This window comes from Paroedura picta, chromosome 8 (genome assembly GCF_049243985.1).
Source record: "Paroedura picta isolate Pp20150507F chromosome 8, Ppicta_v3.0, whole genome shotgun sequence".
NCBI classification, from domain to species: Eukaryota; Metazoa; Chordata; class Lepidosauria; order Squamata; family Gekkonidae; genus Paroedura; species Paroedura picta.
This window is the reverse complement of record NC_135376.1, coordinates 101,961,803-101,979,785: the sequence shown is the minus strand read 5'-3', so window position 1 is coordinate 101,979,785 and position 17,983 is coordinate 101,961,803. Positions and strand designations below refer to the sequence as shown.

General features: G+C 48.0%; 1 protein-coding gene across 50 annotated transcripts in view; it reads left to right on the top strand.

Annotated features, from left to right (window-relative positions):
* SORBS1 (sorbin and SH3 domain containing 1) overlaps positions 1-17,983 on the top strand; it is a 268,843-nt gene that overhangs the window by 194,194 nt on the left and 56,666 nt on the right. For 40 of the 50 annotated variants that reach the window (XM_077351030.1, XM_077351044.1, XM_077351036.1 and 37 more), the window contains 5 exons: positions 1,099-1,218; positions 5,076-5,191; positions 10,939-11,727; positions 12,239-12,616; positions 16,330-16,477. In XM_077351030.1, the coding sequence (XP_077207145.1) occupies positions 1,099-1,218; positions 5,076-5,191; positions 10,939-11,727; positions 12,239-12,616; positions 16,330-16,477 (1,551 nt within the window). The remainder of the gene's footprint in view (positions 1-1,098; positions 1,219-5,075; positions 5,192-10,938; positions 11,728-12,238; positions 12,617-16,329; positions 16,478-17,983) is intronic. The other 10 variants (XM_077351057.1, XM_077351055.1, XM_077351060.1 and 7 more) reach the window with 3 other exon arrangements.

Genomic DNA, 17,983 nt, shown 5'->3' with positions numbered 1-17,983 from the left:
CTTGGAACATGACCATTCTCCACTGAACCCAGGTTTTTCCCAAGCTCTCCTGTCTCTTACTTGACTGACTTGCTTGAGTGTCCTTTCAGACTGGCTCCAATCTGACTTGCCTTCCCCTCTCTTTTTTCCTACCCTTGCCCCAACCCTACTGAGCCCCAGAGCAATCCACTGACTCTACCTGGCATTAACCCTTTATTGGCTGGGATCTGCATAGAAACCAATCTATTGCCATAGTGAGTGTTTGTAGACAATTTATTTTTGATGAAAGAATAATGTGGTGGTAGATAAAGAGATGAGGGAGCATGAGTGGGAAAGAATAGGACAGGCATATAAGCTTCTACAGTGCTGCAGATTTCCCTAATCACAAAACCCCAAACAAAAAGAGATTATCTGGAATAGTGCTACATGGAATCAAACTTATATAAAATTTTATTTATTTATGTTTCAATTTATATTCCATCCTTTCTCAAAAATGTGTTGCTACTCAGTTAATTTCTGAGTTGGGATTCCATAGAGAGGACGGTACTCTGGCTGCTTTGATAGTATTCTCAGATTTTATTTGTATCACCCAGCTGTGGAGTTCAGTTCTTAAGCATTAAGGGCCTTTCAGAAGATGGGATACTAGTAAATAGATCATAAGAGTGACATTAGCTGACTGATATTTGTCTTATAGGGCAGTTGTAAGTTATATCTGATTTCCATAAGTTCTTGTTTTGTTTTCCTTTTTGTACTTGTATTGACTGACTCTAGAAATATCAAGACTTATGCATCCCTAAATAACCTTGGTGTGTATGTTTTTTAACGCTTGGAATTAATTTACATCAGCATCTGGAATCTAATCTACCTCAGCTAATTTACCTCAACATCCATTTGCTCAAAGGCTGCTGTGCTAAAATTATTGGCAACAACTTATTTATTATATTTATATGCCATCCTCCCCAATGGCTCAGGGCGGTAATTTAGTTTATCAGTAATACAGTGATAATGGCAAGCAACATAGTAGAACAATAGACTAATATGTAGAACATCTTGCTTCAACATAACATGCTTTGGCATTTCTCTCAACACGTCCATTCTACATTGTGTGTTTTTCTGTAGACCTGGACCCTGCTAAAGTCTGTGCTGGTAAGGGGGCTGTGACTCTTCGGGCATCTCTGACCTATGAGGAAAATCCTAGTGCCAGCCCAACTTGTCCACAGGTGGCTCAACAGGCTGAAAGTAAGTCCAGCGCTAGATACCAGACAGAAAATGCACAGACATCTTATCTCTTTTGAGAGGTTGCCTGAATGCCAAACTGATCGTTCTTTAGTCTTCATCTTTTTTTTTTGCTTTCTTGCAAATTATATTCTTAAGTAAGTTTTTAAGATCTTTGTTTTCTTGGAATTACCACATTTTAAAGCATGGATTTTAAAATTCAGATTAAAAAAAAATACCAAAATCAAATTGAGATGAGTTAGTTGCAATAACCTGAAAGACTTGAGTCTTGGCAATGGAATGTGTAAGGGAGGGAAATTATGATGTTCTGAGGCAGGTTTCCCGACATAAGGCACAGTTGCCTCAGAATTTGAACAGTTCGACAAAATCTACATTTTACAATGTGCTTTTTCAGATTTGAAGTCACTGAACTCATCAGATTTCAAAATCAAATGAAATCCTGAGTCAGCTTTAGCTAAAAGTAGAAATAAATTCCAATCTTTTGTGACTGTGTCTATGCCTTTAGTGTACTATACCCTTATTGGGGACGAATCATATTTTGCCAGGAGGTGGTTGTATTCTGTCAGAGCAATGGCATTTTGTTGTGGTCGGTGGAAATGGAACAGCATCCTACGCTGACACCCTTGTCACAGAATTTTGCTGCCCTTTAAATAGCAGCTGTGTAATTATAGGAGGCCAGCAATGGCCAAACAGCCTAATTGGGTCATGAGTGTTGAGTACAAACCAAAGAGGACACACTGATGAAGAGGTCTTGCTCTCTCTCAATGGAACTCATTCGTCAGTGGGAATTATAGGAGTTGCCAGAGTAGGAAGCAGTTCTTCACACAACACATGAGTACCATGCAGAGTCCATTGCCACAGATGTGTGATGGCCACTGGCTTAGTTGGCTTTAAGAGAGGATTTAACAAATTAATGGATTCTGTCAGCAGCTGTTACCTAGCATCCACCTAGCATTCCAGTCGTGGGAAAACAGATGACACTGAGAAACTGTTGCTTACAAACGCCTCTTATGCTTCTTTGAGAAGCATCTGACTAGCCAAAGTGTTGGAAACTGAAGTTTGTATTGAATGGTCCTTTGGTCTGATTTAGTGGGTTTCTCTTCTTATGTGTAATGCATAATATGTTGTGTTCTTATGTTGTGATTCGCCCTGAATGTGCTGAGAAGAAGAGTTGGTTCTTATATGCCACTTCTCTCTACCAGAAGGAGTCCCAAAGGGCAGTGTCAAGCCTCTATCAAGCTCTCAACAAGTAGACTCACTTGTCAAAGAAAATCTCTTTATTGAAGAAAATATTGAACAGAGAGCAAGGTGTTTCCTTGCTAGAACTGAAAACCAAAGCCAACAAGCAAGACTATAATATGTTCTCAAAATCCCCTGCCCCAATTCAAAAATAGGCATTCTGGATGAGATTCCTGGAATGGACAGTTTTTCCCATACAAAAGCATGCAGAGCAGCTGAGACAGTACAAAGGCATGCCTAAGAGATGCACCAGGCTAGCAAGGTCAAAACAATAAAATGCTGCCAAGAGAGACCTTGTGCCTCTAAGCTGTGGAAAAATTACTAAACAAATAAAGCAGAGCATAAACAAGCCAAGGAAACCTCCTATGGCAAGAAATTGAGAACAGATGAACAGGTAGAATCATAGAATAATAGAGTTGGAAGGGATCTCCTGGGTCATCTAGTCCAACCCCTGCACTATGCAGGACACGTACCCAGGGAATTGCTGATCACCACGGTGGGATAGTAGGTACAATCTCTCCAGGCCAGGCTGGATCTGGGAGATTTTTGGTGGGTGTGTGGGGGGGGGGCGGGATGACTTGGGCATGAAATTGGGGTCACTGTGTGTGGGCAGGTAGTTGTGAATTTCCTACACTGCAGGTGTTGGATTAGATGACCTGGAAGATCCCTTCCAACTCTATAATTCTATGATTCCAGTAGAATCTTTAAAACCAATCTGTAAACATGAGTGTCCAAATAAAAGGGGTAAGGTGTCATGGGAGGAGTTTGGTGTTAAGGTTTATGGGTGTCTGTACACCTCTGATTGGCTGTCCACCCACTGGCTGCCCAATCACATTAGAACTCCCGCCCCTAACCATCTTCCCACAATTTTGCCGCTTCTTTGCTGTCTCTGGCCCCTCAGATACCTCTCCTGAAGTGAGGGAGTCACCAGGGGTTCCTGGGGGCTCATTGGCTTCGCCCTCCTAGGGCAATGGCTCCAGCCTACAGAGTTTAGGGAAGCCAGCCTGGGTCTTCTCTGAGGGGGAGCACCGTCCCCACCACCACCCCACCTTCCCCCTCTTACGAACCCTGGGGCACTCCAGCCACTAGGCCATCCCACCTCACATGGAGGCCACCAGCATGTGCCTCCAGGCCGCCTCCCACCAACTCTGAGGATGGTCCCGGCCTAAACCACAAACGGGAGAGGGCCAGGGGGGAACGCCAGGGAGAGGGGAGGGCCCCGAACTCCAGACTAAAGAGATCAGTTCTCCTAGAGAAAATGGATGTTTGAAAGAGGGAACCCTCTGGTACTGTAATTGGGGATGCCAGTCTCCAGGTGGGACCCCCTTGAATTATAGCTCCAGACTAAAGAGATCAGCCTACCCTCTCCTTCCACTTCCCACCCCCAGGCTCTAGCGCCCATTGTATTCCCTAGTAAAGTATAATTCTGTATATAAGCTTTAATTTGAATGCACATTTGTATCTGAAGAAGCAAACAAAAGCTTATTCCCAGAATTAAACTGAAAGGTGTCACTGGACTCAAGGTTTTAAAGATGCCGCTGGACTCAAACATTGTTCTTTATTCCCAGTTATTAATGACCAAGATCTGTCTTACCCCTTTGAAACTTCCCACCGACTTTCCTTCTTTGCTTTTGGCCCTCGTCTTCTGCGCTGCCCCTCCCCTCCCCTCCCCTCCCCTCCCCTGCCTGCTGTAGCCCACCCTGTTTATCTGCCGGTGCTTTCCAAAACACTTCCGAAATGTAAATGGCAAACATGCCGTGACTTTAGAATGAGCCCCCAAATCCCACTGGCACCAACTCTTCTCATCACACAAACGGAAATGCATTGCTAAGGAAAGAGGAATGTTTTTAAAGGGGCTGGAATTAAACGGCACCAGAGTGGGGTGCAGAAACTTGCAGGGAGGGCAGGAGAGGGATGAGCCGCCTTTGGATCTGCTTCAAGCCCCTTGCTGTGCTACAGCGGCACAGTTTGTTCCCTGCCCTCAAAAGGAGGCTCTGTTTGTTTGTGGTTTCCACTATTACTTTCTTGCCACTGTGTCAGTATGATCTGCATGTAAATAGCCAACCCGGAGTCACACTTCTCAGCGGAGCCCCATAGAGATGGCACACGTCCTGCCGCCACTTCTAAATATGTGCCAGCTTCCCCAGCGGGGTGACTAAGGACAGGCCTATTTCCCCCTCCCCACCAACATGCCTATTTAAATATTGAGGCCCAGCCCTCGTTGGCATTTGGGCCCCCTACGGAGAGTGCTGGCTGCCTTTTCCACTCGGGAATAAAATGTCAATGAACAATTGTTTCTTCATTGCCCTGAATGAATTGCCTTGTGTTGCAAAGGTCAGGATCTGTAAGGGAATCATGTCTAAGGGCCTGTTTCTATGGAAATGGGGCAACCCCAGCCGAAAGTGTTCCATGCACAAAGTTTCTTCACTCTGATTGGAACACGCACTCTTTTGATCTAACACTTGCCTGCTTTGGGGATTTCATTTTCTATCCCCCCCCCCTCCCCAGTCCTCGCTAAATGTGTCAGGCGTAGAATCGGAAAAAGCACATCAGGTAGCTCTCCCTTTGGGATTTCAGCCTCCAGCTCCCTCCATGGTGGTCTGACAGTCTTCGTCTTGCAGGTGACTGGAGGTTATCACCCAATATTGAGTCTAATGGGGATGCTCCGCCTTCCGCTCTGGCTTCTAAGGGTTATCGGAGTGTGCGGCCAAACATCCCGTCTGAGGCCAAACCACAGGTAAGTCCCTTTCCAAAACTGCGGCCTCGTTTTGTACTTGTGAAAGCCACTGCTCTGCAAGATGGGGAGAACAGCCTGGGGCGTGTTAAGGCAAAGAGGAGGCTTCCCACCTTTAAAGTAGGACCTGCAGTTCCCCATTCCAAAGGGTGTCTGTTGGGAACAGTATGGAAATGGCAAATAAATCAGGTAGAACTTTTATCTGTCCCAAGAAACTGACAGCTCTGTTAATTCCCTCAAAATCCCTGGGAGACAAGACATGGTTGTTCCTATTTAACCAGTGGGCCATGTGGGGGTCTCTTGATACCGTTTGTTGTTTGGGTCACAAGAATCTGTTTAAGATTAATCGTTTGCTGCATCTTATGTGTTCATATGGCTGCTTTCTAACTGGAAAATGACAAAAGTAGAAATTGGAAGGGCTGCTGGGGCCATCTCGACACGGTTTCATAAATGGCTGTCAGCCGAAACTGCTTCACAGAGGGAGCCTCCGGAACAATTAACCGGAATGAGGATTTGACAGTAAGACACTATTAGGATAGCACTTGTTTCCCCCCACTTGTCACTTGCTCCCCAAAAGAAAGGGAAATTACATTTTTCTGTGGATTTTGCTCATTAGATTGCTGCTTGTAAATAAATCGAAGCAAAGTAAACCTGGGCTGGATGTCTTTCCCACCCTCTTCTGCTTTCCTTTATGATATGCTACTTCTGTAGAGGATTGTATCATTACTGCACCATTCAGTGGAAGATGGAGACCTGTTAAGACCATGTCAGTGGGTCAGGATGGCTGCATTAATTTCAGTAAAGCCAAGGAAACCATTGTTGTTGCTAGTTGCGAAGTCGTGTCCGACCCATCGCAACCCCATGGACAATAATCCTCCGGGCCATTCTGTCCTCTACCATTCCCCTGAGTGATTCTTAAAAGCCACACAGGACCTTGGTGGAAAGTGGGTTTTCAGGGCAAGAAACATACAGACATGGTTTGCCGCTGCCTGGCTCTGCAGAGCAGCCCTGGACTCCCTTGGCGGTCGTCCTTCCAAATGCCAAGACCTCATGAGGCACCCAGGTCGGGGCACGCTAGACAGTCCATCTAGGCATCTGTAGGCTTGGTCTACTGGTGTCCAATATTCCATGAAGCTAAGAATGCCGCTGTGCAGCACTTTGTATTCTCATGTTATGTTATTACAACTGGTGCCAGTTGTTTGCAAGAGCAGCAGTGAGGGATCCCTCCCCCCTGCCCCCTGCCCTGTAGCCATCAGGGCAAGCCAAAGCGGGTTACATTTTGGGTATAGAGGGAGGTCACAGGGACCATTCATTACCAACTACCAGACACCCAGGCTGGGTGATTTATTTAAAAGGTGTATTAGCTGCCTTTTGAGCTTATAGGAATTCAAGGCGGCATACAATTAAAACACAGTAAAATACATACAGATGCCTTAAACTTAAAATCATTACAAAACACCAGTAGGCAGAAGAACTGAAATTAATCAAATGCCATTGCATCATCATGGAGTATTAAAGTATTTCTTCCATGTGTACGGAAGCTGGACAAACTGTATTAACACAAAATGGTGGCCATACATAGCAGGAGGGTCATGGGTGAGCTCCCGATCATTGGCCGTCCTCAAGCAGCGGCTGGACAGAGACTTCTGCTTGATGCTCTAGGCTGATTCTGCATTAAGTAGGGGGTCGGACTAGATGGCCCCTTCCCACTTCGTAATTATGGGCTCAAAGTGGCTTTTCACATCACTTCCTCCCCTCCGCTTAATCCTCGCAACTACAACCTTGTGAGGTAGGTTTTGCTGAGAGATTGTGATAAACCCAAGTTTACCCAGCAAGCTTCCCTGGCAGAGTGGGGGATTCAAACCCAGATGTCTGAGGTTCTAGTCTTAGTCTGACACTGTAAGCCTTTCTCCACCCCACCCCACCCCACCCCACCCGGTGGCTAAATGTCTTTACACTTTGGATTTGTTATGGGTGGGCAGGTAGAGGTGAATTTCCTGCATTCTGCAGGGGATTAGATGAGATGACCCTGGTGGCCCCTTCCAGCTCTAAGATTTTCTTCTGAATGTGTTCATATGGAAGCTATGGGAAATGTTGGTTAATGTCTTAATAACAATTGTTTAACTTTTAAAAACTTGTTGCTACTTGGTTTATGTGGTAGAAGTAAGTTAAGTATTATACTCAAATGTTTTTAAACGGGATTTCTCATAATTTTCTCTTGCTGCCTTTATAAAGAAATATTAATCCTCGTGGCTTTATTCACAGTCAGTGGAATGAATGTGTGTGTGTGTGTGTGTGGGCTGCTTGTATGAGTGAGAGAAGACAAAGAGTAAGAGATTCTAGTTATTTGTGTTCTAGCACATACTCTGGTTCTAGCATTTTATTGCAGAAATTGAAGCAATGCAATGTAATTTCAGGTTTATGCAATTGTGTCTTTTTCTTAGACCACAAAACAAAGATCTGTGCAAGCAGGGTTATTAGCCAGGGTGTTTTCACAATAAAGGCCTACCTTGATCACGGCAGGGAACTTGAACAATGACAGCCTTTCATTTGGTTTTTGTGGAATTAGAGCTTCGGTGTCAGTAAGTTTCTTTGTAAGGATCATTTCTAAGGGAAAAGATCGCAGAAAAGATGTTCATCACTGTAACATTGAGAAGATGTTTTTCACAAGGTGACAAAGATATCATTTCCCTTTACATAAGCATAGCTTTTGTAGGACATGCTCAGCAAGCACCGCTGTTCAGCTGGGTTTTCTGTATGGATTTAACAGGAGCACTGCAGACTATTCACAGCCCTCCTGAATAAAATCCTGAGCTGAAAAGGAATCCCATTGTCCAGAATTTGGACGAGGGGCTGTAGCTAGGCCAACTGTAAGTGGGTGGTGATTCTGTCAAAGGCAGATTTAGGGTTGCCCAGTCCCCCTCCCCCGGGACTTAGGACTGCCAGACCCTGGCTGGGGAACTCCTGGAGATTTGAGGATGGAGCTCAGGTAGGACAGGGACGTCAGTGCAGAACAATGGCACACAGCACACACTCCAGAGGAGGCCTTTTCCCCGGGGGAAGAATATCCAGTAACACTGTGTATTTATAAATACGAAATAGAATCATAGAATCATAGAATCATAGAATCATAGAGTTGGAAGGGGCCATACAGGCCATCTAGTCCAACCCCCTGCTCAACGCAGGATTAGCCCTAAGCATCCTAAAGCATCCAAGAAAAGTGTGTATCCAACCTTTGCTTGAAGACTGCCAGTGAGGGGGAGCTCACCACCTCCTTAGGCAGCCTATTCCACTGCTGAACTACTCTGACTGAGAAAAACTTTTTCCTGATATCTAGCCTATATCGTTGTACTTGAAGTTTAAACCCATTACTGCGTGTCCTTTCCTCTGCAGCCAGCAGAAACAGCATCCTGCCCTCCTCCAAGTGACAACCTTTCAAATACTTAAAGAGGGCTATCATGTCCCCTCTCAACCTCCTTTTCTCCAGGCTGAACATTCCCAAGTCCCTCAACCTATCTTCATAGGGCTTGGTCCCTTGGCCCCAGATCATCTTCGTCGCTCTCCTCTGTACCCTTTCAATTTTATCGATGTCCTTCTTGAAGTGAGGCCTCCAGAACTGCACACAGTACTCCAGGTGTGGTCTGACCAGTGCCGTATACAATGGGACTATGACATCTTGTGATTTTGATGTGATGGCTCTGTTGATACAGCCCAAAATGGCATTTGCCTTTTTTACCGCTGCATCACACTGCCTTATGAGCCTCTTGTGGCGCAGAGTGGTAAGGCAGCGATATGCTGTTTGAAGCTGTCTGCCCATGAGGCTGGGAGTTCGATCCCAGCAGCCGGCTCAAGGTCGACTCAGCCTTCCATCCTTCCGAGGTCGGTAAAATGAGTACCCAGCTTGCTGGGGGGTAAACGGTAATGACTGGGGAAGGCACTGGCAAACCACCCCGTATTGAGTCTGCCATGAAAACGCTAGAGGGCGTCACCCCAAGGGTCAGACATGACTCGGTGCTTGCACAGGGGATACCTTTACCTTTACCTTACACACTGCCTGCTCATGTTCAGTTTACAAATATAAATATAAATATAAAATATAACAACATAAAATGCAGGAAGCCCACATCAGTGGCATCTTTAAGACCAAGAAAGTTTGTGTTGGCACATGAAAGCTTGAATAAAATGTTGTTGGTCTTAAAGGTGTCACCGGATTCAAACTTTGTTCTGTTTATTTATTTGTGTATCTTTGGATTTATATGATCACCCCTCCTGGCAAGTTGACTCAGGGCAGTTTACATTAGTATAAGTTAATATATGAACATTAAAACTATGAATACCAATTAATCACTGACCTGAGTCGCTAGAGAGGCAGTATATAAATAAAATAAATAAATGGAACAATTAAGGTACAATTTAATTCCATTACAGACCAGTATTTATGAGCCTTGCCTATAGGTACGACTCCCATTCCAGGGTATAGTTCTTGTAGGAAGGGGCCAAACTCAGGGTTACTCTCCGTCAGTCCCAACCAGATGCATGGTGGAAGAGCTCCATCTAGCAGGCCCTTGGGAACTGTGCAGCCTATGGAAGGGCCCACAGCTTTTCCAGGAGCTCGTTCCGCCAAGCTGGGGCCAGGATCGAAAAGGCCCTAGGCCTGAGCAGACTGCACTTACTTTGTTTAATCCATTGTCAATGCTGTTGAATTCAGATCGATTTGAACTGGGGGCTTCTCTTTCCCCCATTGAAACAGGAAAGTGTTCTGCATGTGGTTAGGGTAGTTCAGAAGGGGGGGGGCAAGCCTCTTTCTTTCTTTTCTTGAAGGAGGGGGGGAGGAGCCAAGCAGGGAGCCTCTTTCTTTTATTGGAGGGGGGGAAGAGAGGATCGAAGAAGGCAGAGGAGGGAGAAAAAATCCAAGACCAACAGAAGTTGAGAGAAATTAGGGGCTTCTCCTTTAAGGCAAGCTTGTTACCTTTGGCCAATCAGGACGTCTCTACCACAGAGGTTCAAAACAGCTTGCTTTCCCAATCCAAATCTTGAAATATTGAGCATTAAAAGCACTCTAAGATATCACACAATAAAGGTAGGGTCACTCCGGATCAATCCTTCTTGCTGCAGAAGGAAAATTTAAATCGCCCCAAATCAAAACGGAAATCGCATTCTGTGTAGACGGCAGGGACTGAATCGATCTGGGATTGGAATAAAAGCTTCGTGCAGTTTATACCCTGGTTGAGGCCAAACATACTTCTTGAGGGCCAGGGATCACCAGCCAGTTCAAATTGCCAGAGTGCAGAACTCTTCTGAATTTTATATTGTGGAAGAGGAAAATCTTGTTACTTTACAAGCAGGTTCTCAAATGTCTAAAAAAAAGTTTGAGGCTGCCCACTGAAGTTTGTGGTGTTCACCTCCAGTCCAAACCCATCCTAGTTCTCTGGGCAGCTGTGGTGCTTTGGGAGATGGTCAGTTAAGTTTCACAAAACAAAGGCTCTCCTGTTTCCTCCACAGGGCCTCGTGGGGGTTTCAGGTTGATGAATTTTCACAAGTAAACGTCAGGTTTGCAACCAACCAACAAAGCACGCTGTCAGATGTCAGGCTCATCATGCAAACATGTGAAAACGGTTCAGATGGGGAGTGATTGTGCGGTGCCAGATGCCAAATTAAACTTTCATTTCTTGCTGCTAACCCCAGTTTAATGACCAACTCAATTCTTTTCTCCCCCACCCCTCTTTTTTTTTGTCCCTTTAACCAAACAGACTCCTTCCCGCCCCACTCCCCCGAAAGAGGAGAGCTTTGCTTGGCACCCTCACACCAACACCAAAATAACCCACCTGCAGCCTGTGCCTATCCTGGACTGTGTGTACCCAAATGCCCCTAAATCGCCCGTGGCAGCCGTCCGTGGCAGCCGCCGGAATTTTTCTTCCTCCCCCAAGCCGTTTGTTGCAGCGCCTCACAAATCTGCGGGTCTGAGCTACGCGGACAGGGTGCATGCTGGGAAGTTGCATGTGGGAAGTAGCTCCTTGTTACCAGACACATCCTGTGAGAAACAAAACAAACAGAGTCCTGCTGAGGCAGATCCGAGTAGTGGAGTTGGACTGAAATCCAACCAGGAAACTGGAGCAGAGAAGAAGGTCAGCCGTCTATATGTAGCTTGTTTATCTAACAGCACTTGCTTGGCTGCACCCGAAAATTCCACCGGCTGTGCACATGACCAAACAGAAGGCGCCCGTTTTGGAGCTGAGGTCACTGTGGCACCAGCCGTCAACTATGTTTCCTCCGCCACAGAGGCCAGAGAGTCTCTCCCCCCCTCTCCTCCTCCTCCTCCTGTCCCTCCCAGGCCATTCTTTAATATTGTTCTCGGTGGAGATGCAGTTAGTTATGGTGAGAGCCACCCTCCCTGGACCCCCCAGGCCGCTGAGGACGCAGAGCTAGAGCCCCCAGGTACCACTGGCACTGAAGGCAAGATGAGGAACGACTCCTACGTTACTCGGCACGAGCAGCATCTGCCACAACAACATCCCTGCAAGGCGAAGGGATGTGGAAGGGTACCTGATTTCCTTCATAACCTTTTTTTCCCCTTTCCCCAGGCTGACGGTTCTTCGGTGACTTGCTCCTCCAATGCATTAGCACATCAGTTCTCATCTTGTAATAGCTTGCGTTTGGGTGGGTTCTGAGGACCAGGCCACCATTCTGTTTAACAATTTGTTGTCCACTCCTCAGAGGTTTCTGTGTGTGTGTGTGTGTGTGTGTGTGTGTGATTGCAAGAGAAAAGCAGCTCTTGGGAGTGGAGGGCTGAGATATTATGTAAATATTCCTGTTTTAGACCGAAATGAAACCACCAAGCTGTCTTCAAGAGGCATCAGAATGTGTGATCATGGTCTAGGGATGGGGTAGGGGGGAAAGACCAGGTTTGGCTGCTGGGCAAAGAGTGCTGCTTCGGAAGAAATGTCGCCTCATACCAGGTTTGTGGTCCTTGCATGTATCGTTGCCACACCTCCATGGCTGTGATGGTCCAGGATTTTCCCGCACAGCATAACGTCACCTTATCTCCCACAGGACGCCACTTGCTCCGCCACCACCCCTGCTCAGAGCGAGGTTATAGTAGTGCCACTCTACCAGGTTCGCCCAGACAGAGGGCAAGCAGCCGGCTCGGGCACACCACCACCGCCTCTGGTGCCTTTGGGGCAACGCTCAGCCTGCCCTGAAGCGTCTTCTGCCAGCTCCAGTCTGACCTTCCCAACGTTAGATGATTTCATTCCCCCTCACCTCCAGAAAGGTCCCCACCAGAATCAGCCGTCTGCTGCCTCTGGGACCGTGCCCCACCTTCGCCCGGAACTGCCGTTCCTTTCACCACCACCTTCACCCGTCCCTCTCATCACAGAGGGCTCGAGCAGAGTCCCGGAGCCCGAAAGCATGGGAGTGGCCGTGCGCACAGTAAGCCTTGCCGCACACTGTCCTGGCAGCTTTGCTAAATTCATGTGCCCAGATTACATGCCTTCTCTCACTGGCCTACTAAACTTTGAACAAGCCGCTCCCTGCCAGCAGCATGACAACTGAAACCTTGTTTACGTCCCGTTATACTGCATGTAATGTCTGTCTCTTGCCTCCCCTGCTTTGTAGACTCTGCCGTGGTATATCGTGCCTGAAGTCTCTTCCTCCCCTCTGCCCTATCTGGAAACCTTTTGGCTGCATTCAGCTGTCTTTCCTAAACTGCCGTAGACTAGACCAGGGGTAGTCAAACTGCGGCCCTCCAGATGTCCATGGACTACAATTCCCAGGAGCCCCTGCCAGCGAATGCTAGCAGGGGCTCCTGGGAATTGTAGTCCATGGATATCTGGAGGGCCACAGTTTGACTACTCCTGGACTATACCAAGAGAAGTACATAATATGACTTTTATGCCTGCTTCTGTTGCCCGTGTTACGGTTTCATATGTTCATTCAAAGATACTCGGTTTATACTCTGCCTTTCTCCCCGATGGGACCATGTTGCCGTCCCCCCCCCTCCTCCATTCATCCTCACACCAACCCTGTGAGGCCGGTTAGACTGAGAGTGTGTGATTGGCCCAAGATGATCCAAGTGGCTTCCATGGCAGACTGGGAATTTGAACCAGGGACTCCCAGATCCTAGTCTTAACTCTCTGACCTCTGTGCCCTGGAGTCTCTCTGTTTCATTAAGTAAAAATAGCAAATACATCTTAAACCTTTTTTTGCCGTTGGATGCACTGGTCATGGAAGAAGGAAAAGCATAGCGTACAGAGTACTTTTTGTTGTTATGTGCGAAGTCGTGTCCGACCAATCGCGACCCCATGGACAATGATCCTCCACGCCTTCCGGTCCTCTACCATTCCCCGGAGTCCATTTAAGTTTGCACCTACTGCTTCAGTGACTCCATCCAGCCACCTCATTCTCTGTCGTCCCCTTCTTCTTTTGCCCTCGATCGCTCCCAGCATTAGGCTCTTCTCCAGGGAACAGAGTACTTTAGCCAAGGATAATTTCAGAGGGCAGCCATGTCTGACAGGTCTGCAGTGCAACAGGTAGATTCCTTGACTGATCCGTCACTGTGATCACAAGCCTTTCAGTGGTGAGAAATGCTAGACAAAGGAAAGACCAAAGAGTCATTAAGAGATTTCCCCCTTTGATCTCCATGCCAATATTTGATTGGTAAGCAGGCCAGACAGGCTCAAGATGTTTTAGAGAGTAGAGGTCAAAACTAGCAGCCTGAATTGTGATTATGGCCTTTACTGGCCGCTTACTGGTTTCTAAGGACAATTCCATTCCAGCTGGTTCTGCCTTCAGAATGGGCTTGTCGCGGGTGAGACGTCCGTCTCGGGTGGCGTCTGTCCTGCCTGTTCAGCGCCTGAGAATGTGAGAATCCCCAAAGGACCCCAGTGGAAAGAGGATACCTGGCTGAATCCCACTGATGAGCAGATCAAGTCACTTCACCTGTAGCGCATCTTTTTCCCCCTGCTCTTTTAGCAGCATCAGCCAAAGGACTGCTGCAAACCCTTTAAACTGGAGGCTTAAACTACGGAGTCAGTGTGGGGCTTCCTTCCTGCAGGACGTCTGTCCTGAGCGAGGCGCTCCACAAACGACAGGAAGCTGCTGCTGACTGTCTCCTCAGAGGGCTGCCTGGCCCAGCAGTTGTCCTGTGACCTGCGGGGGCTGCCTGAGGCCCAGGGGTGGGCCTCAGGGGATTCCCAGAGTGGGCAGAGTGGCTAGAGAGGTCTGACCCGGTTCCATATTAACTTAGAACTTGCAGGACTCGGTTTGGCACACGGAAGGTCCCAGGTTCAGTCCCCAGCAGCTCCGGTAGGAGGAGCTGGGAAACATTTTGGAGAGCTGCTGGCAGCCTGAGGAGGGCCAGGCCTCCAAGTCGGAACACGGCAGCCTCAGGTGCTCCTGTGAGTTCATAGCCCCACGGAGGGAAATGCCCCCAAGGCCTTTTGTAGCATTAAATGTTCAAGGCACTTGAAGTCTTTACTTAAAAAGGGATATATGTGTGTATATATTTGCGTGTGTGCACACACTTTATGTCCCACTGTTTCTATATGTATATGTGTTCTGTATTTTGCTTGTTGTAAACTGCCACGAGCCAACTGGCCCGAGAGAAGCAGTTAATAAATGTAATAAACAAATGAGTAATAAATGTAACAAACAAATCTGCAGAAATCATGAAACAAATGTGCATGTGCATATATACAATTTATACTCCATCTGCTGCCCGATGAGAACTACCAGGCAATTCTCCCTAGCACCCAAATTTATCCATTTCTTAAAAGATTTATATCTTGCCTTTCCTTTTGGTTCAAGATGACCTACGATAAAAATTAAGACATCCCCAGTGCAAACTAAAGAGAAAAGAACGAGCCACAAATCATTCCACCAAAACACTCTTTATCCTTGTGATAAATCCGTGAAATCAGCCAAGGAGGGGGGACCAGCCCAAGGTCACCCAGTAGGACGGAGCCCGGCCTTCCTTTTGCGAGACAACCTGTGTTGCCACAGTGTCCCTAGCCACCCCCCCCCCACACACACACACAGCTCATGAGACCTCCTGCTGTCCTGTGGAACCCTCTGGGCTAGTGTGCCCTAGTTCTGTGCCACACCCCAACAGCAATGGACCCCCTCTGGGCCAAAGTGGTACCCTCCAGCTTTGCTTCTTCCTATTATTCACTCTGAGAGCCTCTTGTGGCGCAGAGTGGTAAGGCAGCTGTCTGAAAGCTTTGCCCATGAGGCTGGGAGTTCAGTCCCAGCAGCCAGCTCAAGGTTGACTCAGCCTTCCATCCTTCCGAGGTCGGTAAAATGAGTACCCAGCTTGCTGCTGGGGGGTAAACGGTAATGACTGGGGAAGGCACTGGCAAACCACCCCGTATTGAGTCTGCCATGAAAACGCTGGAGGGTGTCACCCCAAGGGTCAAACATGACCTGGTGCTTGCACAGGGGATACCTTTACCTTTATTCTTCACTCTGCTGCCACCAGCATCAGCCTCACAGAAAACAAAGGCCTAAGCAAAGGGCCTTGCAGGCGCCTGTGGTTGGCCAGGGCTGGGGCTGGGGCTTGGGGGGGGGGTGGCTCTGCTGGGCCTGCTCCTCCACCTGTTCCTCGCATACCTCTGGTCTCACTGGCGTCCTGCTGTCTAACAACTTGCCAATGACGGTGCTAAACTTATTTCTCTGATCTCTCCCATGGAGCCAGCGGTCGGTCATCAGGTTTCATTTGGGAACTGCATGAGTTTGCATGCCTGGGGCTCGCTGTGAAAGGAATTCCTCTGTTTAAAAAGGGGACGGAGTGAGTGTCTGTGTGCCTCAGTGTGTGTGCGTGCGCACACGCATCTCTCTCTCCCCCCCCCCCCTTCTCTGGGCACCCAGAATAGCCCCCTCCTGCTCCCGAGGGGAGGTTTGCCTAATGGGGTGAGTCCGTTCAGTGGCACCTCTTCTGGCCAAAGTCGAGCAGGAAGGCATTTCATCACCCTCTCCTCTCCTCTTGTGTGTACTAACTGCAAGGAGCAAGATGCCCTGCCTCAGCGACTTATGAAGCTTGCGCGTTATACTAAAAGTTCCTGTGGTCTCTTTGTCTTGAACTCACAGCGCTGCAGGAGCCCCAGGGGCACAAGGTAATAACAGCAGGCCCACCTTCTGTGTTTCAGGATCCTTGCCCTGTGCTGAACGAAGCCGCCAAGCTCAGCGGCAGCACCGGAGTCGGTGGCTCCTTAACGCCGGGCGGCAGGACTCCCTCTGCCTACCCCTCTACCACCACTGTCAATCCTACCATTGTCCTTCTGCAGCACAACAGAGGTAAAGAGTGAGACGGGGGTGGGGGGGCTGGCCTCCCCTTCCCCACTTTAACAGGGATGTCCTCTCTTTCTTGGCCATGGATTTGGGGTGACCCCACCAAGCCAGGCATGGGCTGCACATCCATGGATTCAGGGCAGTGATGGGCTGGGTTTCCTTGTGAGATCTGTGGCAGGGCAGACTTCCAGGAGCCTCTGTATTCCTGTCCCTCTTGACATCATACACTGTCATTCTCCCCAATAAAGACCCAAAGTGTCTTGCATTCTTCTTCTACTCCCATTTTGTCGCGTTTTGTGGCATTTAAACATGAAAGGGAAAACATCTAAAATGGCTGCAGGGTTAAATTGTGGGAAAATACAAGGTGTTAAAATAAAATGCCAAATTTATGTTCAAACCATTTCAGAGAGTTTCCAAAAAGGAGCCAATGACAGACCGGGTTCCTGCCACTTTAGACCGGCATAATGGCTGTCAAACCCCTTCCGTCAGTCCCAAAATTAGCCCTGTACAGGACGTACTGTTTGTAAGAGCATTTTATACACTCTGTGTTCCTTGGCTCCTCCACATGCTTAGTTTCCTCGTTTGTACATTCCTGTTTCGGGGGGGGGGGGGGGTGTGTTTGTGTATCTGTTTGCACATGTTTTGACCCCTCTAGTGGCCAGTTTGATATTATACTGATGTATGTTGGGCATATTTCCCTGCAGGTTTTTATTTCAAACAATTCAGTGTATCAGTTACTAGAGGAAGCAAAACGTGTGTGGGACAGAACACCCTCATCCCTCAAAGAAACAGGGACTTAGAAGTGAGGGGAATGAGAATGCAGAAAAGCCAGCCCCTTCTGTTGCATTAGAATCACTCAGGGCATGTTCAAAGGAAGACGCCATAGGGCAGCGGTGGGCAAACTGCGGCCCTCCAGATGTCCATGGACTACAATTCTCATGAGCCCCTGCCAGCGTTCGCTGGCAGGGGCTCATGGGAATTGTAGTCCAGGGACATCTGGAGGGCCGCAGTTTGACTACCCCTGCCATAGGGTATTCTGGGAAGGTGTGCATATTCACTGCAATGTGTATTGCAATCTGGCAAGTTTCTTCCTTGGTTCTGAAGTTCCTGTCACGGCTGGCAGACTAGGCCCTGTGCCCAGTGAGCAGAAGGGCTGAGAACAAGCAAGTGGCGGGTGGGCTGGCCAGGACAGGTTCCATAATTTGTGTGGGGAAAGCAAGTGTGGCTCCTGCCGTTCTACAGCCTTTGTGAGACCAAAGGACACACTACGGATGTGGACAGGGAGGGGTGGGGGGTCACAGCGGCAGTCCCAATTGGAGAGAGAATCCACGTCTGGCTACGTGTGAGGGGCAGGATGCTTTCCTAGCATGCACACACACATGCAGGTCAGGCTGCCTGAAAGAGGCAGAGAGTCGTTTTTCTGTGAAATGTGATCGTTCTGTTCACAAGTACAGGCAATTTAGGCCGTTTCTTTGGCCAGTGGCCCAGGGAGAGGTCAGAACCCCTTTGTCT